Genomic DNA, 27,807 nt, shown 5'->3' with positions numbered 1-27,807 from the left:
ATGATTTTGTGGGGACACACTTGTCTACAACTGTTTTAATAAAATCCATAACAACTATGGTGTATTCATTCAGATCCCTAGATGAGTCCTTGAACACGGCCCAGTCCACTGACGCTCCTCTGCCTCCCACAACCACCTCTTTGTTGTTCTAATCTCTGGAGCTTTGCTCTTTAGCCTCTGCAGGCAGAAGGATTGCCAAGTGATACGGTTTAACCAAATGCGGTCTGGGCATGGTTCGGCAGGCATTCCTTATCTTAGTATAACAGTGGTCTAGTGTGTTGGGACCATTGGTGCCGCAGGTTATATGGTGATGGTAATTGGGCAGGGTTTTCTTCAAACAAATCTGGTTGAAGTCCTCAGTTATGATTTGAAATGTGTTGGGATGGACTGCATCTTGTTTGGAGTTGGCATCATGCAGAATCGCGAGCACTTGTTTACAGTCAGCTGCTGGTGGTATGTAAACTGTGGTTAGGATCATGGATGATAACTCCCTAGGTAAATAGTATGGACAGCATTTGACTGTTGGGTGTTCCAAGTCAGGGGAGCACGAGTTTAACAAAACCTTCATATTGAAGCACCACTGAGAGTTTATCATGAAACACACACCTCCCCCTTTTCTCTTTTCTGAATCAGCAGTTCAGTCCACACAGTAAACAGAGAAGCTTTCCGGTTTGATCGCTGTATCTGGTGTAATGGGAGAAAGCCACATCCCAGTTAGACAACAGTCTCTCATTTCTCTCTGATTTAGCAATCTTGCACTTGGGTCCTCAATTTTGTTCTCCAGCAATGGCACATTTTCCAAAAAGATGCTGGGTAGAGGCTCTGTGTTCCAGCCTGGCTTGGAGATCCCTCCTCTTGCCTTGCATCCAGCCATGGCGATGATCCTTTGTCCACACAAAGATTGTTGGTGTTTGTGATAGTGAGGTGGGTAGTCCTCAGCATTAAATGCATGGGAGCAATGGCAGATGGAATTTAATCCTTAAAAATCTAAGGTGCTGGATCTTGGGAAGTCTATCAAGTGTCTGAATGGAAAGGCCCAAGGAAATGCTGAGAAACAAAAGAACTGTATCTCAGTGTCCAAACAGTACAGGTAGATGAGCTGGTTCAGACGACATGGAATTTGGAACATCAAGGAGTTAAGTTTTCCAACACAGATGGGAGTGTTGTGTGATGTTCTGGTCACTACATTATATAGGAAGGAAATAAGTCAACTGGAGACCATGCAGGGAAGCTCTACTGGAGTGAAATGTATCAAAGATTAGAAGAAACTAAACAGGTTGCTTTGTTTTCCTGTGAAGAAGGTGAATTATGAGTGGAAAACGATATATGCCAGATTACATGGAGGATAGATAGAGAATGGAGGCAAAGAACCTTGGCAAAGATTTGAGCAAGATTTTTAAAAATCCAGATCACTTAAATTTGGAACAATTTGACTGAAGTGATGTTGGAAGCAGCTACTCTCCAACATTTAGATGACCGCTTTATCAACGTAGAACATAAGGCCTATGGTATAAGTGCTGGAACATGCCATTAGTACAGATAGAATCTCTGTGGTTGGTAGAAAGACAATGACCTAAAGGCCTGTTTTGTGCAATACGATTCAAGGGCATATCATAAACCACATCTTACTGCCCAGTTGATCTGAAAGCAACGTCTGACATTTTTATTAACTTTTCTACAAAGGGCATTCAGTACGGGTCAGTTCCGTGGCGACATGACCTGACCCATCCTTCAGCACACTTTGGAAAGCACAAGACCCCGGCACCCAGCGCCACCTGGGGTTTACAGGGTACAGCAGCCACACCAAAAACAACTGTATAACTAAATGAAGAAATTATTCCCTTTCTTCTCCGTGGTTAAAAAACATTTTCACGAAACAGGGTTGGAAAGTTTCCCGCCTCCCAGAGGGTGTGCAGGATACCGAAATATTGTGCTGTGATTGGATACCAAGAACGTCAATCAGTTCCGTGATGACGAAATGGCCGGTGTTTGTGCGTGGAGGTGAAAGGTTGGGAAAATGGCGGCGCCCTGGAGGCGACGTGATTGATGTGAGAGGTACCGATACTTACAGGGTGGGGAGGATGTTGGGTCGCTGCTTGGCCCGGGCTCCGGCCACCCTCAGATTTGGGCTTGGTTGCAGAGTGGAGTGCAGGCGACGATACCCGGCAGCAGGTGAGCGGCAGCGATGATTTGGTGCAGAGACCAGGGCTAAGAGTTGGGCCGAACATCTCTTGGTACACGGTTTTGAGGTTCAGGTTCCATTGTGAATGTTTAGGCGCAAACTGTACTGTCTTTCTACTATGGCTGAGGCGTTTTTGCAGTATGTTCTTCAGAAAGAATGGGCGTGTTCTCGCCGGTGTTTTGGCCACTATATTCTTTAATAAGCATGATAGTAAAATTAGTGTGTTATTAATGCATTGCTGTTAGTAGGATCGTGATGTGTGTATATGGGCTAACGTATTTTAAACTCCCTATTCAGTTGTATTAACCAGGCCTGCATTATCTCCAGATACCTCTTACGGGATGGGGGTCAACCTTAACATTAAAATAAGCATACCTTTGACTGTGGACGGTTTTGGGAACTCCAGAAGTTGCAGGATAGCAGAATGTTCATGACTCTATGGGGCTTGAAGTAATTTCTAAAGATAAAAGGCATTGAGTGGTTGTCTTTTGTATTTAGTAACAGTATTGAAGTAGAGGATTTGACGTGATCAAATTAAATAGCGGAACGGACTAGAAGACATGAATGATTCACACATGTTCTGTTGTCTATGTTTCTCTTAAAGCTTTTCCACTAGAGCACAGTAGAAATTTGAAACTATCTGCCTGGCATTGATAAGTAGAAAATATAATCACATTTTTAAAAAACTTAAACTACTTCATTTACTATAATTTAGGGAGCAGAAAATAGAATTAATATGGACTGTTGTGTTTGTCAAATGTAGACTTGATAAGGTTAAATATTCTTTGAATATATGAAAGGAAATTTATAAGTGCTTTTTTGGAGTTGGTGTTAGCTTCTTAATGTCTCCTGAACTGTGCATGATTCATAGTTATGTTTTATTTTGCTGTATGAACTCAGAAGGTTAATCCATATAATGTAACTATGGAGCATGTTTATAGATAACTTGCTGTGTATTTAACATATAACTAAATGCATCATTATGAAGATTTTATTTGTGGGAAAGATTGAAAATGCTAAGACAATTGAGTAACCGATCGATGTTGATTGTCTTTCCGCATTGTTGTAAGTGACAAGTCGCGCTGTTGTTACTTCAGCAAACTGATATTGCCATATTCTTCTGAAGCGGAGTTCAGAACTGTGAACAGTCCCAGTAAATCATTGTTGCTTGTATGTAAATCAAATAAAATAGCCTGTATCTAATACTTTAAACTAGATAATGGCAGGGTAGGCTCTAATAGCCATTACAGAAACATTATTGTAAAATGAATATGATGGACCAAGATAATTAACTTTTAGGAGAAATGGGTAAAGGGAAGGTGAGTGGTAGTGCTGATATTTTTTTAAAAAAGGGAATAGTGAGGAAGGTTCACCAGGTTCATTACTGGGGTGGGGGATGATTGTTCTGTGACAAGAGATAGTGCTGCCACATGAAAGAGTGTCTCAATGCCGGGATATTTTGCATCTTTGGTGTACTTGGAGCCAGAGCCCTCAGTCTCACATTAAGAATGTGGTCATTCATGATCATGATAAAGAGATATCTCTTTACCTTGAAGATTGTAAATTTTCAGAGTTTGTTATATCAGAAGCTTGTTGATGCTCAGTTACTGAGTGTATTCAGAGTGGAGATTAATACATGTTTTGATATCAAGTGTATGAGATTAATACAGAAAAATGGCACTGAGGTAAAAGATCAGTCATGTTGGAGCAGTTCAAGTGGTTAAAAGGTATTATTTTGCTTCTAAAATTAAACTACAAAACTAGACTAATGCCTGGAATGAGCAAGTTGTCGTTGAAAGGTTAGATAGGTCGGGCTTATATGCATTGGAGTTTAGATGAGTGAGAGGCAGTGTGAGAACCCTGGTGTTTTGATTGGCTGAATGTAAGCTCATGAACACTGCCTCGATATTCCTTTGCACTATTTATATAGTTTTGTCACATGTAGTAATATGTTTTTGTACTGTGTTGCTTCTGCAAAACAAATTTCACATCGAATTTAGTGATATCAAACCTGATTCTGATCAGGGGTCAATGCTGAAAAATATAGGGTCACCAATTTAGGTGGATTTGTCTTTTGATGTTCTGGGCCACTTCATCAAACAATGGTGGAAACAGAGGGTTTAAATATTCTTAAGTCAGAAGTAGCTTAATTCTTGATAAGAAATGGGGGGGAAGTTAACTGCTAACTGTTTCTTACATGTTTGCAGCATACTTGTGTTTGTTAGTAAGAAAAAAATTTTCTTTTTTTTGTAGAACGAAAGAAATTTTATGAGAACGTAAGCATTTCGCAAGGGGAAGGTAAGATGAAGATAATTTTCTAAAATCTTAATAGTTTTATTCTCTTTGGTTCATCAACTTCATAGAAGCTGTCTATTTTCAACAACTCTTTAGTGAGAGCATTTTCACTGGGCCCCTAAATTGACATGCTCAACAGTCATTATTGTCCAGAAATTTGGCTGGACCATTAATTGGAAGATCAAAATCTGGGTTTCATTTTGGTGACTTATTTCCTAACTCCTTAAAAACTTTCCACTATCTCCTAGAGTAAGTCAAGGCTATGATCCATTTTGTTTCTGGCATAGGTGCTGCTTGATCTATGCTTTTGAAGTAGTTTGGTTTTTTTATGTAATCCAGTTATTGCATATATGCAGCTCTGATGACATTGAAGAAGTCCAACCTTAAACATCAAGCAACCCAGTTGATTGGTACTCAGAATCTCTACTCTTCCCACTTTTGCTGGACCATAACTGTCATCTGTACATTGGTCAAAACTTACTGCTGTAAAATGTAACAACTTCTTCAACAAAAACACCATCAAATACATCAAGAGGAATGTAGGTAACAGCTACCTGAGAACTATACAAGCTGCTGTGGAAATTCCCCTTTAGGTTGCACACTGTTCTAAATCTGTTTGTTCAGTTTTCAATCTTGAAACTCCAGCAATATTAGAAGTGTAATAAACTGTGAGAAATCTTGAAGTTGTGAAAATGCAGCTTCTGTGGTGGTAGGTGCTGATAGATATTAGGCATTTTGTGAACATTTCCAAATTCTATAACTTTGCTCCAACTTTAAGGATTGTGGAAACATTTTTGCTCTGTGATGTAAATAAAGTTAGAGAGTCTATTTCACAGGAAAAGTTTTAACTGAAGGCTTTGGTCATACTTGATGCTTTGTGAACTGCGACAACACTGAGTGAATTTATATATTTAATGGAAACATGGGAAGATGTTGGAGTCAGTTGTTAAGGACGAGGTGATGGAGTACAGGGAAAATCCTGCCTGCCGAACCTGCTGGAATTCTTTGAGGAGATTACAAGTAGGATGAATAAAGGCAATGCAGTGGATGTTGTATATTTGAACTTTCAGAAGGCTTTTGACAAGGTACCACACATGAGGCTGCTTACCAAATGAGAGCTCATGGTATTACAGGAAAGTTACTAACGTGGTTAGAGCATTGGCTGATAGGTAGGAGTCAGTGAATGGGAATAAAAGGATTCTTTTCTGGTTGGCTGCCAGGGACTAGTGGAGTTCCGCAGTGGTCGGTGTTAGGACCGCTTCTTTTTATGCTGTATATCAATGATTTAGATGATGGAATAGATAGCTTTGTTGCCAAGTTTGCAGATGATACAAAGATTGGTGGAGGGGCAGGTAGTGTTGAGGAAACAGGTCGGATGCAGAAGGACTTAGATTAGGAGAATGGGAAAGAAAGTGGTAAATGAAATACAATGTTGGAAAATGCATGGTCATGCACTTTGGTAGTAGGAATAAATGTACAGACTATTTTCTAAGTGGAGAGAAAATCCAGCAATCTGGATGCAGAGAGACTTGGGAGTCTTTGCGCAGAACACCTTGAAGGTTAACTTGCAGGTTGAGTCGGTAGTGAGGAAGACAAATGCAATGTTAGCATTCATTTCAAGAGGTCCAGAATACAAGAGCAGGGATGTGATGCTGAGGCTTTATAAGGCACTGGTGAGGCCTCACCTTGAGTATTGTGAACAGTTTTGGGCTGCTCATCTTAGAAAAAATATGCTGGCATGGGAGAGGGTCCAGAGGAGTTTCAGAAGGATAATTCCATGAATGAAAGGCTTACCATATGAGGAACGTTTGATGGCTCTGGGTCTGTACTCGCTGGAATTCAGAAGGATGAAGGGGATCTCATTGAAACCTTTCGAATGTTGAAAAGGCCTAGACAGAGTAGATGTGGAAAGGATGTTTCCCATGGTAGGAGAGTCTAGGACAAGAGGGCACAGCCTCAGGATAGAGGGGCACCATTTCAAGATAGAGATGCGGGGAAATTTCTTTAGCTAAAGAGTGGTGAATTTGTGGAGTTTGTTACCATAGGCAGCTTTGGAGGCCAGGTTGTTGGGTGTATTTAAGGCAGAGATGGATAGGTTCTTGATTGAACATGGCATCAAAGGGTATGGGGAAAAGGATGGGAACTGGAGTTGAGGAGGAGATAAGAAAAAGGGATCAGCCATGAATGAATGGCGGAGCAGACTCAATGGGCCAGATGGCCTAATTCTGCTCCTATGACTTATGGTCTTATTTGTATTTCTAGTGTTCTAAAATAGTTCATGTTTGTTGTACAGCAGTTAAATTATTAAAATAAATGCAAACTGTTTTAATGTTTGGTCAGTTTAGATATAATCTGTGCCAACAAATAAAATAATTTTGTATGTGATTGTATGGAATTTGCGTTGCCCTTGTTGCGTTTTGTTTATTTGTTAATCTGTTAACGTGCATGTCTCACGGATTGGCAATGCCAAAAAGAAATTTTTGAGCTGACCAGACTCTCTTCAAGAAGCATTGAAAATTCTTGGTTAAAGTGTAAACTATTGCATTGTTTGGAGGCCACTACTCTTTATATGGCCCTTTCTTTTCTCTGCATGTCACAGGAGGTGCTTTTGAGATAAATCTTGACTGCAGGAAGCTGAAGACTCCTCAGGGCAAGTTGTTCACGGTTCCCAGTGAAGCTCTGGCGATTGCTGTTGCCACAGAATGGCAGTCCCAAGGAGATGTACTGCAGTTCTTTACCATGCATCTGGTAGGCTCTACTTTTTAATTATGCTGATATCAAACAGAGCTTATAAAATTGTGGGCAAGTGAAATCAAAATCAAATCAGAAAGTGCTGCATCTGCAGAGCATCAATGTTTCAGGTTAGTGACTTTTAAATTAGATTTTCAGGAAAAAAGTTTGAAATGTCATAGGTTTTAAGCAAGTGTAGTAGTCAGGAAAATGGAGGGAGGTAAACAGAACAGAATTGTAAGGACTTGGATAGAGTTGAAGGTGATGATTAAATGACAAAGGATGATGGTGCAGGATTTGTGAAAAGATTGTTGATTTCTGAAGAGATGTTTTGTTAGCCATTAATATAGAATATTTCTAGTATGCATTTACATCTTTGAGAATTTGAGTCTCAGAAAATTTATGTACGACATTTTATTAAAAAATAAATGTATATGTTAAAATTATCCTCTTTGCCACCCTTGGAACCTGACTGGTGCTAGACACAGAAAATGTGGATGATAGAAATTGCCCTCTGAGCAGGAGAAATGTTCTTTGTGAAGTTAGACAATTCTGAATCATGTAAGAGTTCTGAGAACTGTAGATAACCCAAAGTTTCCCTAAGTCAGAAATGCTGGCTGCGATCACAAAAATTGCACTGTTGGGTTTATTACCTATAGCTTAATTACAGATTGTGGTTGATTTTAGGTGCTAGTTAGATATAGTTAGTATAGATCTGATCTATGATTCAAGACATGCCAGGCCATGGAAGTTGCTGGACCAGAGAGTTTTAACCTGCATATCAATCTAAAAGTCATTTGGAGAGGGGAGAAAAAGGATGAATTTGAAATGCATGACTCAGTCAAACTGTTGAAATGGGCAGGAAGTGAGAAGTTAATCCATGGGCAATTTCAGGAGACGCTCATTGGGAAAAGCAGAAGGCCACAGCCCTCAGGCTCCTTTCATGATTTAACAAACACCCGACTAATCTGATTGTAACCTCAGTTCTTTAGTCCTGTTTACCTGTGGAAACATTTCACTCCCCTGCTATCAAGAATGTATATATCTTTGTCTTTTAAGAGAAAGTTAAACAAATTTAATTCCAGTTTGTCCCATGTGAGGAAAAAAAATCTTCATCCGGTCAAGATCTCAGGATAATATATATTTCAATCATTTCTGTTCTAAATTCCTATAACTTTTCCTTATTCCAGGTATTATTCGAATAAATTTTCTGAGCTACTTCCAACACATTCTTCCTTAAATAAGAGACCAGTTCGAATCATGGCAGTGCAGATGTGCTTTTGCCAGTCCTCTACAAAGCTGAAATGTAACCTTTCTACTTTTGTATTCAGTGCCCCGAGCCATTAATGCCCGTGTGCTAGCCTTTTTGCAAATCAGACATTAGGCCACACTGATCCCTTGGTATGTCAAAACACTGACATGTGCCAGACGAAGAGTTGAGGCCAGTGTAAGTCAGTTGTATTAAATGGCGGGACAGGCTTGAAGGGCTGTATGCATACCCCTGCTCCTCTTTCCTTGTTGCATAATCTCCTATTCTTAGCATTTAGATGACATGATTTTTTTATCTTCTTGGAAAAATGGACCGTTTTACATTTTCCCTCCCATAATACTCCATTTGCCAAATCTTTGTCCACTCAGCATTTTCTTTTAGCCTTGTCTTCATCTCAACTTGCTTTCCCACCTTTCTTTTATGTAATCAGCAAATTTATCAATGTACTTTTAATACCTTCCACTGAGTCATATGTATCAATTAGAGTTGAAGTGCAGAAACTGATCCAGTGGTACAGTGATATGAAGCCGAAAACGGTCAGTTTTGCTCACTACTTCCTGTTGGATAGTCAATCATTTATCCATGCCAATTTGTTGCCTCATACAGAACTGTACAAAAGTCTTAGGCACGTGTGTAAAAAAAAGTACTGTAAAGTGAAGAAGCTTTCATAAATGAAAAGTTTCCAAGTACCAGTAAAAACTATAAAGAGCAGTAAACAGCAAAAAAAAACTAAATCAAATCAATATTTGGTGTGACCACCCTTTGCCTTTAAACCTGCATACATCCTCTTAAGTACACTGTCATGCAGTCTTATAAGAAAATTGGCTGGTAGGTTGCTCCAAGCTTCTTGGATAACTTCCACAGTTTTTTTGTAAGACTTTGGCTGTCTAGCTTGCTTCTGTCTCTCCAGGTAATCTTGGGCAACCTCGATGATGTGAACAGGGCTCTGTAGAGGCCATACCATCTGTTGCAGAACTCCTTGTTCTTCTTTTTGCTGAAGATAGTTCTTTATGACCTTGGCTGTGTGTTTGGGGTCATTGTCCTGTGGCAGACTGAAGTGGGGACTTTGTGGCAGATGAGAATCTGCTTCTATTTCTCAGCATTGTTTCAGCCAAAAAAATTCAAATTTTGACTTGTCTAGAGCACTTGCTGCCACTTCTCAGCATCCAGTCCTTGTGTTTTTCTGTGTAGGCAATTTTCTCGGCTTGTTTCCACTCCAGAGGAATAGCTTTTTGGCAGCAATTCTTCCATGAAGAACATTTCTGATAAGGTTTCTCCGGACTGTAGATGAGTGTACTTGGGTTCCAGTTGTTTCTGAGTTCAGAACTGATAGCAGTGTTGGACTTCTCTGATTTAGAAGGGATGTCAGTTTGATGTATCTCTCATTGTCTGCACTCAGATTCTGTTGCCAACCACTGTATTTCTGGTCTTCAATCTTGCCTGTTACTTTGTGATTCTTCAGAAGAGCTTGGACAGCACATTTTGAAACTCCTGTCTGCTGCAAAATTTCTTCTTGGGAGAGACCTTGCTGATGCAGGATAACCTCTTTGTGTCCTGTTGCTGTGCTTACTCTTGCCGTGTTGTCAGAATTGATGATTTGAAGGTTAAACAGTCACTTTTGCCACACCCTCACCTTTTAAGTTGGTTGTGCTTCACTCAGTTTGATTCCTCTAACTGTTTCAGTTAATCAGTTTAGTTCAATCAACTCATTGTCATTGAACAACACGCACAAAATGCTGGTGGAACGCAGCAGACCAGGCAGCATCTGTAGGAAGAAACACTGTCGATGTTTTGGGCTGAGACCCTTCGTCAGGACTAACTGAAAGAAAAGATAGTAAGAGATTTGAAAGTAGGAGGGGGAGGGGGGAAATGCGAAATGATAGGAGTAGACAGGAGGTGGTGAGGTGAAGCTAAGAGCTGGAAAGTTGATTGGCAAAAGGGATACAGAGCTGGCGAAGGGAAAGGATCATGGGATGGGAGGCGAGCACCAGAGGAAGATGGAGAACAGGCAAAGAGTGATGGGCAGAGAGAGGAAAAAAAAGGAGGGGGGGAATAAATAAATCAGGGATGGGGTAAGAAGGGGAGGAGGAGCATTAACGGAAGTTAGAGAAATCAATGTTCATGCCATCAGGTTGGAGGCTACCCAGACAGAATATAAGGTGTTGTTCCTCCAACCTGAGTGTTGCTTCATTTTGGCGCTAGAGGAGGCCATGGATAGACATTTCAGAATGGGAATGGGACTTGGAATTAAAATGTGTGGCCACTGGGAGATCCTGCTTTCTCTGGCAGACTGCGTGTAGGTGTTCAGTGAAATGGTCTCCCAGTCTGCGTCGGGTCTCACCAATACATAAAAGGCCACACCGGGAGCACTGGATGCAGTATACCACACCAGCCGCCTCACAGGTGAAGTGTCACCTCACCTGGAAGGACTGTCTGGGGCCCTGAATGGTGGTGAGTGAGGAAGTGTAAGGTCATTGATCTTTAGCACCAGTTTGTTATCTTTGTTTAATCATGCACTGGGCTAGATACATACAGGTTTTTATTTGAGAAGTGGTCTATTACTTAATATGTTTGTTTCATTAATGAAATAGTGAAAGAAAAAATGTTAAATTTCTTTGTTTTAATTTTTTGGAAAATGAATGTTTGAATATCTAAAATTTTCTCTTCTACTGACACACTTCTACAAAAGATAAAAAGTAAACATCGAAAACTAAATTTATATAAAAAATCTCGGGCGTCTAAGACTTTTGCACAGTACTGTGTCCCACAATCTGTTATTTTTTTTCATGAAGTGGCTGCTTGTCAATTATGTACATTTTAGTGCATCCACCACACACGTTGCTACTTCAAAGAACTCCAGAAAACTAGGCAAATGTGATCCTTCACTCACAAAACTGTGTTGCCTTTCCCTGATTACCTTGATTTTTTCATCCTTGATCAACACTTGACTTGCCAGGTATTCATTAATCCTGTTGGATCATTTGCCTGTAATTACCTGGTTTATTCCTGCTGCCCTTATTGAATAAGAATATCATATCTGTTGTTGTCCAGTCACCTAGCACCTTGCCCGTAGTCAGCAAAGTTTTAAAAAGCTTTGTCATGGCCCCACCAATTTCTGCCTTGACTCTATTAGCAGCCTGTGACAGAGATCATTAGGTCCTGGATATTCATCCACCTTTGTCCTTGTTAAGGAATCTAATACATCTTCCTTTTTAATGTTCACATGATCTAGAATATTCCGCACCCCCTCCTTGAAGTCCACACTGCAATATCTTTCTTCTTTATGAATACAGTTAAGTATTTATTTAAGGCCTCGCCCACATTGTCTGGCTCCACACACAGACAGCCAATTTGGGCCCTCATGGGCCCCACTCTTTACACTGTGCGCTTAATTTACTCGTAGGATCTTTGTGACTTTTTTCTTAAACTTTCCTGCCAGTGATATCTTCATCCACTCTTAAGCCCTCAATATCCCTTGACATTGAACTCCTTGGATTTGCCTTCCTTGGCTTTCACCCTAACAAGAACACATTGGACCTGAACTTCCACGATTTCACTTTATAAAGTTTCCCACTTAAAATTTTAACTCCTCCTGGCCTTTCACACTGATGCAACCCCATTTAATATTTGGACAAGTTAAACTCTCCTACTATATAGCTTATTGCATTTATACTAGATTTACCCACATATCTAATCTTGTCTGCTGCTACCTGTAGTGTGAACCTAGCTAAGTAATTCCCTCTTTATTTCTAAACTCTATCCTTATGGGCCATAAGAAGAGCCCTCTAAGGTAATTTCATGGTCTTACTCTATGTTGCAGTGCTTCTCTTTTGCTTACTTCCCTATCAACCTGAAGCTTTCTATATACTGAATAATGAATTACCAATCTTGGCTTTCTTTCAAATGTACCTCTGTGATTGCAGTTGCATCACATTCCCATATTCAGATCAATGTTCCAAGTTCTTCTCTCCTTGCCAAAAAAAATTCAAAATAAATTTATTATCAAAGTACGTATATTTCTCCATATGCTACCTTGAGATTCATTTTCTTGCAGGCATTCACAGTAGAACGTAGAAAAACTACACACAAAGACTGACAAAGATCCAATGTGTAAATGAAGACAAAGTGTGCAAATAAATTAATAAATAATACTGAGAACACAAGTTGTAGAGACTTTGAAAGTGAGTCCATAAGTTGTGGAATCATTTTTTGTGTCAAGGTGAGTGAAGTGATCCACACACATTCAGGATCCTGTTGGATGAAGGGTACTAACTGTTCCTAAACCTGTTGGTGTGGGACCTAATACCCCTTTACCTCCTTCCTGATTGCAGCAGTGAGAAGAAAGTGTTTGCTGGATGGTGGGTGTCTTGCTTTCACATAGATGTGCTTGATACCTAATTTACTTGCATATCTTCTCTATTTTCCATTGCCCATGATAGGCTGGGCTGTGTCCACCACTTTTATGTTCAAGGGCATTGGTGTTTCCATAATAGGCCATGATGCGACCAGTCATAATACTCTCCACTGTACATCTGTAGAAGTTTGTCAAAGCTTTAGTGGCATGCCAAAAGTGCGCAAGCCTCTAAGACAGTAGAGGCATTGTCGTGCCTTCTTCATGCTGACGCATATGTGCTGGTTCCAGGACGGATATGATAATGTCAAGGAATTTAAAGTTACCCCCTCTCCACCTCCGATCCCCTCATGAGGACAGGCTCATGGACCTCTGGTTTCTTCCTCCTGTAGTCAATAATCAGCTCTTTGGTTTGTGAAGTTACCATTACTAGGGAGAAGGTTCTTGGGAAATTGAAAGGTCTGAAGGTGGGTAAGTTACATGGTCTACGCCCCAGCGATCTGAAAAAGGTGGCTGAAGAGATTGTGGAGACATTGGTAATGATCTTTCAAGAATCACTAAATTTTGGAATGGTTCCAGAGGACTGGAAAATTGTAAATGTCACTCCATTCTTCAAGAAAGGAGAGAGGCAGAAGAAGGGAGTTTATCTGACCTCAGTGTTTGGGAAGATGTTGGAGTCGATTGTTAAGGATGTGATTTCAGAGTACTTGGAGGCACAAGATAGAATAGGCCATAGTCAGAATGGTTTCCTCAAGAGAAAATCTTGCCTGGCAAATCTGTTTGAATTCTTTGAATAAATAACAAGCGGGATGAACAATGGAGAATCAGTTGATGTGAACTTGGATTTTCAGAGGGCCTTTGACAAGGTGCTGTACATGAGACTGCTTAACAAACTACAAGCCCATGGTATTACAAGAAAGATTTGAGCATGGACAATGCAGTGGCTGATTGACAGGAGGCAAAGTATGGGAATAAAGAGAGCCTTTTCTGGCTGGCTGCCAGTGACTAGTGGTGTTCCACAGGGATCTGTGTTGGAACCAATTATTTTTACCTTGTATGTCAATAATTTTGATGATGGAATTGATGGTGTTGTTGCAAAGTTTGCAGACAATATGAAGATAAGTGGATGGGGAAAGTAGTTTTGAGGAAATAGGCTACAGAAGGACTTGGTCAGCTTCGGAGAATGGCCAAAGTAGTGGCAGGTGGAATACAGTGCTGGGAAGTGTATGGCCACACATTTTGGTAGAAGAAATGAAAGGGTTGACTATTTTCTAAATGGGGAGAAAATACAAAAACCTGAGACTCGGAGATTTGGGAGTCCTCGTGCAGAATTCCCTAATGGTTAATTTGTAGGGTGAGTCTGAGGGAGGAAGGCAAATGCAATGTTAATATTCATTTCAAGAGGACAAGAATATAAAAATAAGGACGTAATGTTAAGAAAAGTCTGATGAGGCCTCACTTGGAGTATTGTGAGCAAGTTTGGGCCCCTTATCATAGAAAGAGTTTGCTGAAATTGGAGAGGGTTCAAATGAGGTTCACAAAAATGATTCCAGGATTTTTGGCTTGTCATATAAAGAGCGTTGATGGATCTGGGCCTGTATTCACTGGAATTCAGAAGAATGAGGAGTGACCTCATTGAAACCTATCGAATGGCTCTGATAGAGTGGATGTGGAGAGCATGTTTCATATGTTGGAGTACCTAAGACCAGAGCACTCAGCATCAGAATAGAGGGATGCCCTTTTAGAATGGAGAAGAGGAGGAACTTTTTGAGCCAGAGAATAGCGAATATGTGGAATCTATTAACAAAGGCAGCAGTGGAGGCCAAGTCTTTATGAATATTTAAGGTAGAGGTTGATGATGCGAGGAAAAACATATCAATCATGATGGAATGGCAGAGCAGACTTGATGGGCCAAATGGCCTGATTTCTGGTCTATACATTATGGTTTTGCTGACAGTAAATGAGAGGTTATTGTCGTGACACTTCAGCCAGATTTTCAACCTGCCGATTTGACACCACCTTTGATTTAGCTAACAACAGTGGTGTCATCAGTAAACTTGGCCACACAACCGTAAGTATAAAGTGATTAGAGCAGGGGCTAAACGTACAGCCTTGTGGAGGAGAGGTTGCTAATCCATGCTGACTAGGGTTTATAAGTAAGAAAATCGAGGAAGCAGTGATACAAGAAGCAAGGAATTTGACAGGTACCCCATGCGAGGCTTATTGAGAAAGTAAGGAGGCATGCGATCCAAGGGGACATTGCTTTGGTTGAGTAAACTTGGTCTTTTCTCCTTGGAGTGAAGGAGGATGAGAGGTGACCAGATAGAGGTGTATAAGATGATGAAAGGCATTGATCATGTGGATAGTCAGAGGCTTTTTCCCAGGGCTGAAATGGCTAAGATGAGAGTGCACAAGTTTTAAAGTGCTTGGAAGTAGGTACAGAGAAGCTATCCGGCAAGTTTTTTACGCAGAGAATGGTGAATGCGTGGATTGGGCTGCTGGTGATGATGATGGAGGCAGATATGATAGGATCTTTTAAGAGACTCCTGGACAGGTACATGGAGCTCAGAAAAATAGAGGGCTATGGGTGACCCTAGATAATTTCTAAGGTAAGGACATGTTTGGCACAGCTTTGTGGGCCGAAGGGCCTATATTGTGCTGTGGGTTTTCCTATGTTTCTAAGGAGGTATCAAGGCCTTGGTGTTGGACCTGGGTGATTAGTTTTGAGGGGGTGATAGGTTTGAATGCCGAGCTGTGGTCAATGAAGACCATTCTGATGTTTGAGTTACAGAGCTGAGTGAGGAGCCAATGAAATGGTATCTGCTGTTGACCTGCAGAGGATCTAAGTCACTCCTCAGGCAGGCGGTGATGTGTTTCATAACCAGTCTCTCAAAGCACTTCACCACTGTGGATCCAAGTGCTCCTGGAAGATGTTCATTGGGGCAGGTTATCACTTTCTTCTGGGCACTGGTATGATTGAAGCCTGCTTGAAGCAGGTGGGTACCTCAAACTGCTGAAGCAAGAGTTTGAAGATGTCAGTAAACACTCCAGCCAGGTCTTCTGTACTCAGCCATGTTCTCCATCTGGGCTAGATGTTTTCCGTGGGTTCACCCTCCTGAAGGATGCTCTCACATCAGCGTCAAAAACTGAAATTACTGGGTTGTTGCATATGCATGTAATCCAGTCAGATTCTATCCATTACAATAAAGACAATTTCTCTCGTGCCTTTATGTACCCTCACCTGCTCCAGACTGACCTAGTTTTCCTTCTACATTCAGTGGCCGATTAGGTACACCTGTACACCTCATTAATGCAAATATCTAATCAGCCAATCATGTGGCAGCAACTCAATGTATAAACGCATGCAGATATGGTCAGGCAGTTCAATTGTTGGTCAGACCAAACATCAGAATGGGGAAGAAATGTGATCAAAGTGACTTTGACAGTGGAAGGATTGTTGGTGCCAGATGGGTTCAGAATCAGGTTTATTGTCACTGGCATGTATCATGAAATTTGTTAACTTAGCAGCAATTCAATGCAATACAAAATATAGAGGAAAAAAAATTACAGTATATGGATATTGAATAGATTAATAACTGCAAAAACAGAAATAATATATACTAAAAATGGTGAGGTGGTGTTCATAGGTTAAATGTCCATTTAGGACGGATGGCAGAGGGGAAGAAGCTGGTCCTGAATCTCTGAGTGTGTGCTTTCAGGCTTCTGTACCTCCCACCTGATGGTAACAGTGAGAAAAGAGCATGCTCTAGGTGCTGGGGGTCCTTAGTAATGGACGCTGCCTTTCTTAAACACTGGTCCCTGTGATGTCCTGGGTACTTTGTAAGCTAGTACTCAAGATGGAGCTGACTAGATTTATGGGTTGGTTTGAGTATCTCAGAAACTGTTTATCTCTTTGGGTTTTCACACAGGACAGTCTCTAGACTTTACAGAGAATGGTGTTGAGAAACATCCAGTTTGTGATAGTTCTGTGCGTGAAAATGCTTTGTTAATGACAGAGGTCAGTGGAGAATGGCCAGGTTGGTTCAAAGTGACAGGAAGGCAACAGTAACCGAAACAACTACGAGCTGGTGTGCAGAAGAGCATCTCTGAATGCACAATATGTCAAAGCTTGAAGTAGATGGGCTAGAGCAGCAGAAACTACACTCAGTGCGTAATAAAGTGGCCACTAAGTGTATATTTGTACCTCCTTACAACACACAAACTGTACATTTACATTGTAAGCCATTCCCCTGCCAAATATGTTTATCAACAAACCTTCCTCCAAAGATGTTGATCCCATTTTGTTTCATGTGCAATACGCTGTGCTTGTACAGTCCTATTTTACTCTTTAATGATCCTATGATCAGAAGATCGAAAGTCCTCTCTCCTACATCATCGAAGTATGTGATTGATTACTTCTGGAATCAATGTGCTTATGAGCTTTGGAATAGTTATGTAGCCAGACCAAACGCTTATTCTGATATCCACTTGCACACGATACAAGAAGTAATCCAGAGATCACATCTTTGGAGGTCTAGCTGTTTCATCAATGAATATCCTCACTCCCTGCATTCATCACATTGATGCAGGATGTCATCAGCTTTTCTACCTATTGATGTGGATCATAATTTCTCTCCTCCCCTTTTAGAATGCCCTGTGACTGCTCTGAGGCATTCTTGACCCTGGCACCAGTACGGAATTGTTTCGTTTGAAAATCTCTTTCACGGCTGACGAACTGCTTACCTGCTCCACTTGCAATATAGTCTCCTAGTCTTTCCTTTCAGCTTCGTAGTCGGTTGAACATCTTATCTGAAAGTGGCTCATTCAAAAGTGACATTGGATTTGTACAGCAATGAATGGTTGTTGATTTTTGAAGCTAAACTGCAAAATATTTTCTTTGATTAGACAACATTGTGTAACACTGCACTGGATAATCCAATGCAAAGAACAAAGGAACAGCTGATTAGGTCAGCTCTCAAATTTCTGGACACAGACGTGGTCTGGTGAGTTGCATTTGTTGAGGTGAGATTATTAGTTGTTCCATGTGAGTGTGAACTTCACATATAAATGAAGCTAATTCAGTTAATGAATTAAACTCTGACATTATCCTCCAGGCACTAATGCATGTGTAGCACTGGGTTGGGGTAGGAAAGAAGCAGACAATGACCTGTTGGGGAGGGTTGATGAAATGTGATGAGGACTTTTTTAGAAAAACAGATAACTGTCTGGGTAGCCAATTGAATGGCAAATGCAATTCAGTGAAGCATTTTGTAAGGTTCGGGCATTGAAATCGTGGCAGGCCACATATCACCTCAAGCCATTAAGTTTCATCTGTACCCTTTCAGCTTTTCTTTCATGGTATCACTCACCAGCAAAATAAATTTTAATTGGTGAAATGCAAAAGGGAGAGGTTTGGGAGTTTCATTAGAAGCTAAAGATGTTTTAATTGCTGATCTTTAATATTGATATTAATTGAGATTGCTTTGATAATTTTTTTAACTTAAAAGGTAGCCCAGGTTAAAGTACAATTGAAGTAATGGGGTGACTTCAGGATCTTGAATAATGAGTCTTAACTGACCCTCATCCACACCTGTTCATGTTTGTGCAGCTACAGAGTGGTGGAACCACCTGGCTTAGTGAAGCTTCAGAAAAACGAATGGGATCCTGTTGTTGAATGGATAGAGAACAGGTAAGGTTTGATTCTATGTGGAACCACAGCTAGTCAATATGTGCTTGGTTTGACTATACAGTCGGCCCTCCTTATCCGTGGGGGATTGGTTCTGGGACCCCCCACGGATACCAAGATATGTGGATGCTCAAGTCCCTTATTTAACCTGTCTCAATGTAGTGGTCTTTAGGACCCGACGGAACTCCAGACCTTATTTAACCTGTATCAGTGCAGTGGACTTTAGGACCTGGTGCAGCTCTGAATCCGCAGTGTTTCTCTTCACGAAAATAATCACGATCACAATTGAAAATAAAGTGGAAGTAATAAAGCGATCGGAAAGAGGTGAAACGCCATCAGTCATTGAAAAAGCTTTAGGCTACGATTGGTCAATGATCAGAACAATTTTAATGGAGCATGTGAAAGGCCTTGCCCCAATGAAAGCTATAATTATTACTAAGTGATGCAATGGTTTAATTACATGTTTTTTAAGTGTTTTATATGCATAGAAAGGTAAAATATATACTGTATACTAAGACAAACATTTTACTAACTGAGGCTACATAATACCAGATGTACCTGTTCCGACTTCAAATCTGACTTAAAGACTGACCCAGGAACGGAACTCGTTCATAATGTGGGGACTGCCTGTACTTTTAAATCATCTCTAGATTACTTATACCATGTTATACTGTATTGTTTAGGGAAAAATGACAAGAAAAAGATGGTCTGTACATGTGCAAACAACGAGTGCTGGAGAGAGAACTTCTGGGTTTTCCTGATCCGCGGTTGGTTGAATCCACGCATGTGGAATCCGCAGATAAGGAGGGCCGACTGTATGTTCTTAGAGTTGAAAAGGGTTTCAAAACTAGAGCACAATTGGTGCATTAACACCCTTTAAACAGAAGTAGCTACATTTCAACAGCAAATGTTTAAAATGTATCAAAAAAGTTGCAGATGCTGGTAATGTAAAATAAGCAAATTTTTGATCAGGCTGCAACTATTGAAAAGAAATGGAGTTGATGTTTTAGGTAGAAAACCTTTTATCAGAACTGGGAAGGAGAGAAAAACAATTTGTTAGGCTGCAGGGAAGTTGGGGCACGTGCTCTGAGCAGTAGTAGCTTAAGAACAAGTATTTCTGATTCCTTCTGTTTAAAATTGCTTTACACATTTTTTTCCCTAACAGGTATGATGTTGAGATTGGCTTCTCTACAAATATCTTAGGACCAAACATTCCAAGCAAGTCCAAGGAGACCTTTGAAAAACATCTCTCTTCGTATAACTTTTGGGCACTTATAGGTATGTGATTAATTAATCCTTGGCCTCTGTTGTGTATTCTTGATCAAGTGACAGAATATAAAATGAGGATTCACTCTGTTGTCTTTAAATGGACTATTGTTGCACTTTGTAAGCTTAAGGTTATCCACAATTCTGCTGTCCTATTTCTAACCCTCGCAAGGTTCTGTTCTCTTTCACTCCTGCACTGGCTCAAACACTGACACTGCATTGATTTTAAAATTACTTTTGTTTCCAAGTCCCTTCATTCTCTCATCTCTCCATCACTTCCTTCAGCCTTGGAGCACGTGGGTAAGTGCATTTTTCCAGTTAGTGCACAGCCTTGATTTTCGTCTGTCCATCTTTGGTTGACTTGGGTCTAAACTCTAGAATTCCCACCTAAACTACTTCAGCTTCTCTCCATTAAGGCATTCCTCTCTGGGTCATTCACCTGATTTGTCATTATGTGGTTCAATTTTGTTTTATTGGATGATACTTCAATGAGTGTTTTTTGGGACTTTTTGCTGCATCTAATGTGTGACATAAATGAGGAGCTACAGTCATAATTTGCATCGCTGTATTGCTTCACCGACTCCACAATATTTTGGAGGACAAAGAGTAGGCAATCATCAAATGGAGAACTATATGAACACATGAATGATAAGCTGAAAAACTTTTTGTTCATCCTATTGCCATTCATGTTTTTGAAAGCTTGTTTCTTGTGATATAAATGTTAAGAAATTCTAACACACCCTTACTGGGTACCAGTGACTATTTTCAGCATCAACAGGAATCTTCTTGGTACTCCATTCAGAAATTGGGCTCCAGTTGGCTCAGAACCAGAAAACTGACCAGAAGTATAGCTGCTGGTGTGCCGCCTTCGTGATTGCATCAATGTATTGGATTCTCATGAGATATTGACACCCAGGAACTTCTATCAGTGCATGCTTTCCGCCATTGACCCCTCAATGAGGACTGGTGTGTGTTCTCCTTACTCCCTCTACCTCGGGGGTCGGCAACCTGCGGCTCCCGAGCCATTTGTGGCTCTTTCACCTCTGTGCTGCGGCTCCCTGTGGCTTTGGGAAATAATTGGTCAGTATTTAATTAAAATGTATTTTATGTTAGTTTGTTAGCTTTTGAAATGTAATTATGGTGATCTTGTACAACCTAAGTGTAACGACACATTTCCTGCCACATCATAAAACGGCTCACAATTAGCCAGCATTCCGGCTAAGGGAGATAGCCTACGGGGGTTTGTGAGTACGCGTCTTTTGCAGCATCTGCGTCCATGGGGGCTGGGTTGAGGGAAGCTGAAAAGCAAGGCTGTTTAGTTCGAATAAAGCTATCTTTGACTGCAGTTTACTGACACCGCTACAACGTGTTTTTATCGCTGGCTGTCCAGACGGAAGGTGCTGAAACGCTTTGTCGCGTGTCTGGAAGAAGTGAAAACTTTCCTGGGCAGCAAAGGGCTCACCTTTCCTGAGCTGGAACAGCCAGAGTGGCTGGAAAAGCTACACTTCATGGTAGACATAACAGCGCACCTGAACACGCTGAACACAGCTCTTCAGGGGAAAGGACGTACAGCCCTGCACATGTTGGAGGATGTTTTGGCATTCGAGCGCAAGTTGACAGTGCTTGCCAGAGATTTACAGAAAGGCACTTTGTCTCACTTCCCCAATTTGAGAGAGTTCAAACAAGGTCACGACATGATAATTTCGGAGTATTTACATTCTGCAATCATCGCAATGCAAACATCGTTTGGGAAACGCTTCTGTGAGTTCAGAGAGGAAAAAAACACATTATCCTTCCCGGTCACTCCCTTAAGCATCGATCCTTCCCTACTGAATACGACTGCATTGGCAGGTGTGAGTCAACCTGATCTTGAGATGGAACTGGCCGACATAGCCGACAAAGACATATGGGTGTCCAAGTTTAGACGCTTGACAGCAGACCTTGAAGATGTTGCCCGTCAGAAGGCCGTTCTTGCTCAGAAACACAAATGGAGTGATATTGAAAACCTCACAGATGACAGCTTGCGATCCTGTGTAAAGATGAAGGTGACATCATACAGCCCTGATGTGCAGACGCTGTGCGCTGAGGTCCAGGAGCAGAAATCCCATTAACCAAGTATGATAAATATTTTAATTGCCTATTATTTTACTTATATTCATATTTTTTCATTGTTCAGTGAAATAGTCCTTTCATTTTTCAGGATGACAGCTGGCTGACGTTATTTTTGGTTTGCTGCTGGCGGAAAATTTAAGTTCGGCGTTTTTCATAAATACATGAAGGACTCAAATAGACATTGAATATTTTACTTAAAAGTAACTTTCAACCCAACGTCTTTTTTTCGGAGTTCAAAATGTTTTTGTTGCATGCAGAAATGTAATTTCGTTTTCTCTGCAGGAGTTCATCAATTTCATAAATGCAACACATTATAGTTTGTTTATACATAGCATAAAGGCAAAAAAAACGTTGTATGCAGTGTTATTTCATTTTAAATGTCAAACGGGTTTTGCGGCTCCCAGTGTTTTCTTTTCTGTGGGAAACGGGTCCAAGTGGCTCTTTCAGTGGTAAAGGTTGCTGACCCCTGCTCTACCTAAAATTCACAGTCAGTTCCTTGGTCTTGCTGCCATTGAGTCCAAGATTGTTGTTGCAACACCACTCAACCAGCCAATTTACCTCACTCCTGTATGCCTCCTCATTGTCATCCTTGATTCTGTGAAGAACATTGATAAATTATTAGATGGCATTTGAACTGTGCCTAGCTGCACAGTCAGGTGTAGAGGGAGTAGGCCAGAGGGCTAAGCTTACGTCCCTGAGTTGATTAGGAAGGAGGAGATGTTATTACCAATCTGCACTGACTCTTGTCTCCTGCCGAGGAGGAAAAGGATCTAGTTGGAGGAGGAGGTACAGTGGTCCAGGTTTTGAGGCTTGTTTGTTAGTATTGAGGGAATGATGGTGTTGAACACTGAGCTGTAATCAATAAGCAGCAGCTTGATGTGTGTATTGCTGTGGTCCAAGGCTGAGTGGAGAACCAGTAAGATTGCACCTGCTGTGAACTGTTGTGTCGGTAGGCGAATTGCAGTGGGCCCTGGTCTTTGCTCAAATAGGAATTAATTCTAGCCATCACCAACCTGTCACAGCATTTCAGAGTATGTGTGAGTGTTACTGTTGAGGCTCTTTTCGTGCACTATATGATTGATAACCTTTAGGAGCAGGTGGGAACCTGTAGCAGTGAGGCTGAGATGCCATTGAACACTCCAGCCAGTTGCCTGGCAGAGGTTTTCAGTATTTTGCTAAGTACATCTTATCACTGAGCCAATTTTGAATTATTTTTCCTTTGGGTTCCATGTAACCTAACCTACCAAACCAGTCGAACACTGGGACTTTTACAAAGCCTTGCTAGGGTCCAAATAGACAACATCCACTGTGACCTTTCTGGTTAATTCTTAAAGAGAAAAGTTAATTCTATGACACAATTGGATGTACAGCAACTCTGGCAGAGTCTGATCAAGGACTGATGCCTTGTGAGGCTTCACTCATCCTCTTGAAGGACGTTATCGTTAGTCTTCGAGACAGGGATATAGTTTTATGCTCCCTTTCAAAGCATGCATAAAAGATGTTGAGCTTATCAGAGATTGAAGCATTGCTGCCATTTATGCTGATAGGTTTCACCTTATAAGCAGTAATGGGATACATACCCTGCCTGAGCTGTTGTGCAGGTACGACCTTTTAGAAATATTTAAAGGTAGGAGTAGTATTGATTGAAAATAGAACATTACAGCGTAGTACAGGCCCTTTGGCCCACGATGTTGTGCCAACCTTTTAGCCTACTCTATGATCAATCTAATCCTTCCCTTTTATATAGCCTTACATTTTTCTATCATCCATATGCCTATCTTAAATGCTGCTAATGTTTCTGCCTCTCCCACCACCCCTGGCAGGATGTTCCACATATCTACCACTGTCTGTGTAAAGAACTTACCTCTGACACTCCTCCCCACCCCCACCCCCCATACTTTCCTCCAGTCACCTCAAAATTATGCCCCCTTTTATTAACATTTTCTACCCTGGGGTGAAAATCTCTGACTCTCCACTCTATCATCTTGTACACCTCTGTCAAGTAACCTCTCACCCTCCTTCACTCCAGAGCAAAAAGGCCTAGCTTGCTTAACCTAACTTCATAAGATGCAGCATCCTGGTAAATATACTCTCCACTTTCCCTAAAGCTTCCACATCCTTCCTGTGGTGTGGTGTCCGGAACTGAACACAATATTCCATGTGGTCTAACCAGGATTTCATAGTGTGGTGTCCGGAACTGAACTCAATATTCCACGTGGTCTAACCAGGATTTCATAGTGTGGTGTCTGGAACTGAACACAATATTCCACGTGGTCTAACCAGGATTTCATAGTGTGGTGTCCGGAACTGAACACAATATTCCACGTGGTCTAACCAGGGTTTCATAGTGTGGTGTCCGGAACTGAACTCAATATTCCACGTGGTCTAACCAGGATTTCATAGTGTGGTGTCCGGAACTGAACACAATATTCCACGTGGTCTAACCAGGGTTTCATAGTGTGGTGTCCGGAACTGAACTCAATATTCCACGTGGTCTAACCAGGATTTCATAGTGTGGTGTCCGGAACTGAACACAATATTCCACGTGGTCTATCCAGGGTTTCATAGTGTGGTGTCCGGAACTGAACTCAATATTCCACGTGGTCTAACCAGGATTTCATAGTGTGGTGTCCGGAACTGAACACAATATTCCACGTGGTCTAACCAGGGTTTCATAGTGTGGTGTCCGGAACTGAACTCAATATTCCACGTGGTCTAACCAGGATTTCATAGTGTGGTGTCTGAAACTGAACTCAATATTCCACGTGGTCTAACCAGGATTTTATAGAGCTGAGACATTACCTCTGACTAATGAAGTCCTGTAAGGAAGACATTAACAGTGTTTTACCCCGGGGAAGGGGGTTCTAAACTAGGGGGCATGAGAGGGGAAAGTGTTTCATACAGAGGGTGGTATATGGCATGAGCTGCTTAGAAAAAGTGGTTGAGGCAGATCATTAAAGAGGCAATTGGGTAGCACATAGTAGTGGAACTTGAAGGGATATGGAAATTGGGATTAGCTGGGTTAACAGGGACTCGTTGGGCCAAAAGGCCTGTATCCACGCTGTATTGCTCTGAGTCCAAGGATGTGTCGCTGTCTTTGCGGTACTTTCTTGGAGAATAGTATGTAGTGGAGTAATGACTGAACGTAACATGTGAACCTATTTGCCATAATCTTAACTGACTTCTTGCTGGTCATTAAAGGGTGTCATCCAATATGCTCTGTGAATTTTATTGACCCCTCCCACCACAATGTGTAGAATGAAAGAGTTGCTTCCCTTTACTCTCAAGGACAGATTCCCTTTTAAAACATTTTTCTGTGGGGAGTTTATGTAGAGAAAGAGTAATTTCTTCATTAAGTATGTAATATAGCTTCCTTTTCACTTGTAATTAAAACTGCCTTTGAAAAGGTGAGTAAAACCTTGTTGAAATTGTTGCCTTTGTTATTTTTTTAAGGTCTGGAGTATGTCATCCAACAACTTAAATCAGTGGTTCTTTCCCTAAATCTAATTGATCGAAACCTCAGCGTAGAGAAGGCTGTGTTACTGTCTCGGCTAGAGGAACAATATCAGGTATGATATATATTGGTGACAGAGTATATTGTGTCATGTACTCCGAACCACAAACTCCTACTTATGCTGGCCAATAGATATAATACTGAAAGCTCTCAGCATATCAGCAAGAAGCAGCGATGATGTCTCAGCTCAAGGGTTCTTTATCATATGGGAAAAGGTGAGCATGTGTTCGAACATAGGCCATACAAGAATAGAGTACAGGCCCTTTGCCTCACAATGTTGTGCCAAACCTGCTGAAATGTAAAAGTCCCCTAAAAACGAATTCCTCCTTCCTACACAATGTTCATATCCTTCTATCTTCCTCATATTAAACAGTTCATTTTATTGTCAAAGTATGCATGTACCATATAACTGATATTCATGTGCATATTTAAATGTCTCTTAAAACCCTCTAATGCATTTACCTCTACCACCATACCAGGCAGTGTATTCCAGGCATCCACCACTCTGAGTAAAAAAAAACTTACCCCTCAAGTGGCCTTTGAACCTACCCCCTCTCACCTTCATGCATGCCCTCTGGTGCTAGGCATTTCTACCCTGGGAAACATGCTCCCTGTCTACTCTATCTATGCTTCTTATAATGTAATAAACCTCAATTTCATTCCCCCCCCCCCCCCACCCAAGCCTCCACTGCTCTAAAGTAAGCCACCCAAGTTTGTTCAGCCTCTGATGCCCTCTAAACCAGGCAGCATCCTGGTAAACTTACAGCCTCTCCAAAGCCTCAATATCCTCCTTGTAGTGGGGTGACCAAAATATATGCAATATTCCAGATGTGGCCTAACCAGAGTTTTATAAAGTTGCAATGTAACCTCTTGACTCTTGAACTCAAACCCTCGACTATTAAAAGCAAGCATTCCATAAGCCTTCTTATCGACCCTGTCGACCTGTGTAGCCACTTTCATGGAGCTATGAACCTGGATCGCAAGACCCCTGTTCAGCAACACTGTTTAGGATCTTCCCTTAACAGTGAACTTACTGTCTCCTTGCTTTTACCCTCCCAAAGTGCAACACCTCACATTTATCCGCCCATATTTGCAACTGATTTATATCACACTGTATTCTATGCCAGTCTAAGACACTATCCAGAAATCCATTTGTCGTATCATAGGTGGGGAAGATGTGTTCAATGACAGAATCCCATAAATTATGGAAGATATTATTGAATGTGGAGGTTGAGCATTTCTCTGAAGTGTAAAAGCGGATATGCAGGTAATAGATTAAAGACACCTGAGGTTCTGTCAATTAAGAAGGAATACTTCTTAAAGATGCTAGTGAAGAAACTCTTCTAAGAACTGATGCCAGTGAGGTGGACAAATGGGGGAGAATGAAATGGAGTTCTTACAGGAAAAAGCAGAGTGGGGGTGTAATTAAAGTAGCTGTGAGTTTATTGGGGTGGGGGCTGTAATTAAAGTATCTGTGCGAGTTGATCAGGGTGGGGGCTGTAATTAAAGTAGCTGTGTGAGTTGATCAGGGTGGGGGCTGTAATTAAAGTAGCTGTGTGAGTTGATTAGTGTGGGGGGTGTAATTAAGTACCTGTGTCAGTTGATTAGGGTGGGGTTGTAATTAAAGTAGCTGTGTGAGTTGATTAGCGTGGGGGGTGTAATGAAAGTATCTGGGTTGATTAGCGTGGGGGGGGTGTAATTAAAGTATCTGTGTGAGTTGATTAGGGTGGGGGGTGTAATGAAAGTATCTCTGTGAGTTGATTAGGGTGGGGGGTGTAATTAAAGTAGCTCTGTGATTTGATTAGGACGGGGGTGTAATGAAAGTATCTCTGAGTTGATTAGGGTGGGGGGTGTAATTAAAGTAGCACTGTGATTCGATTAGGACGGGGGTGTAATGAAAGTATCTGTGTGAGTTGATCAGGATGGGGGTGTAATTAATGTAGCTCTGTGAGTCGATTAGGTTAACAGTGGATATTGTTGCACAACTGTCCTCTGAGCTGGAGATAGCAAGAAGGGAAGAGGCAGCAAAATTTCCATCATCACCTGCTGGCCTGTAATTATTGCCAAACCAGTTTACTCTTGAGAAAAGGAGCAATGGCTTATTTAAACAATATAAATTCTTATGACAGTTGTACTACATTAAATTTCAAAATTAACTTATTATCGTAGAACATATATGTCACCATATACAACTCTGAAATTCATTTTCTTATGGGCATTCACAAAATAATGAAAATCTGAACACAAAGGTGGACGAACAACCAGTGTGCAAAAGACAAACTGTGGAAATACAAAAAATAATACATAATAAGTAATAATCTCTGGAAAATTAATTGTTGTGTTCTTGAGAATGTGTCCATAGTTTGTGGGGTCAGTTCAGAGTTGAGGTGAGTGAAGCTGT

The 27,807-nt window shown here is 41.1% G+C and overlaps 1 protein-coding gene across 1 annotated transcript in view; it reads left to right on the top strand.

The window, feature by feature from the left end:
- The first annotated feature begins 1,988 nt into the window (after positions 1 to 1,988).
- Positions 1,989 to 27,807, top strand: part of atpaf2 (ATP synthase mitochondrial F1 complex assembly factor 2) — a 28,790-nt gene continuing 2,971 nt past the window's right edge. The window contains exons 1-7 of the mRNA XM_059979844.1: positions 1,989 to 2,172; positions 4,436 to 4,480; positions 7,077 to 7,225; positions 17,734 to 17,831; positions 18,437 to 18,517; positions 19,680 to 19,792; positions 25,346 to 25,461. Coding sequence (XP_059835827.1) covers positions 2,082 to 2,172; positions 4,436 to 4,480; positions 7,077 to 7,225; positions 17,734 to 17,831; positions 18,437 to 18,517; positions 19,680 to 19,792; positions 25,346 to 25,461 — 693 coding nt within the window. The 5' untranslated portion in view covers positions 1,989 to 2,081. The remainder of the gene's footprint in view (positions 2,173 to 4,435; positions 4,481 to 7,076; positions 7,226 to 17,733; positions 17,832 to 18,436; positions 18,518 to 19,679; positions 19,793 to 25,345; positions 25,462 to 27,807) is intronic.

The sequence above is a fragment of the Hypanus sabinus genome, chromosome 9 (genome assembly GCF_030144855.1).
Source record: "Hypanus sabinus isolate sHypSab1 chromosome 9, sHypSab1.hap1, whole genome shotgun sequence".
Classification (NCBI taxonomy): Eukaryota; Metazoa; Chordata; class Chondrichthyes; order Myliobatiformes; family Dasyatidae; genus Hypanus; species Hypanus sabinus.
This window is presented reverse-complemented; position numbering and strand designations above follow the sequence as displayed.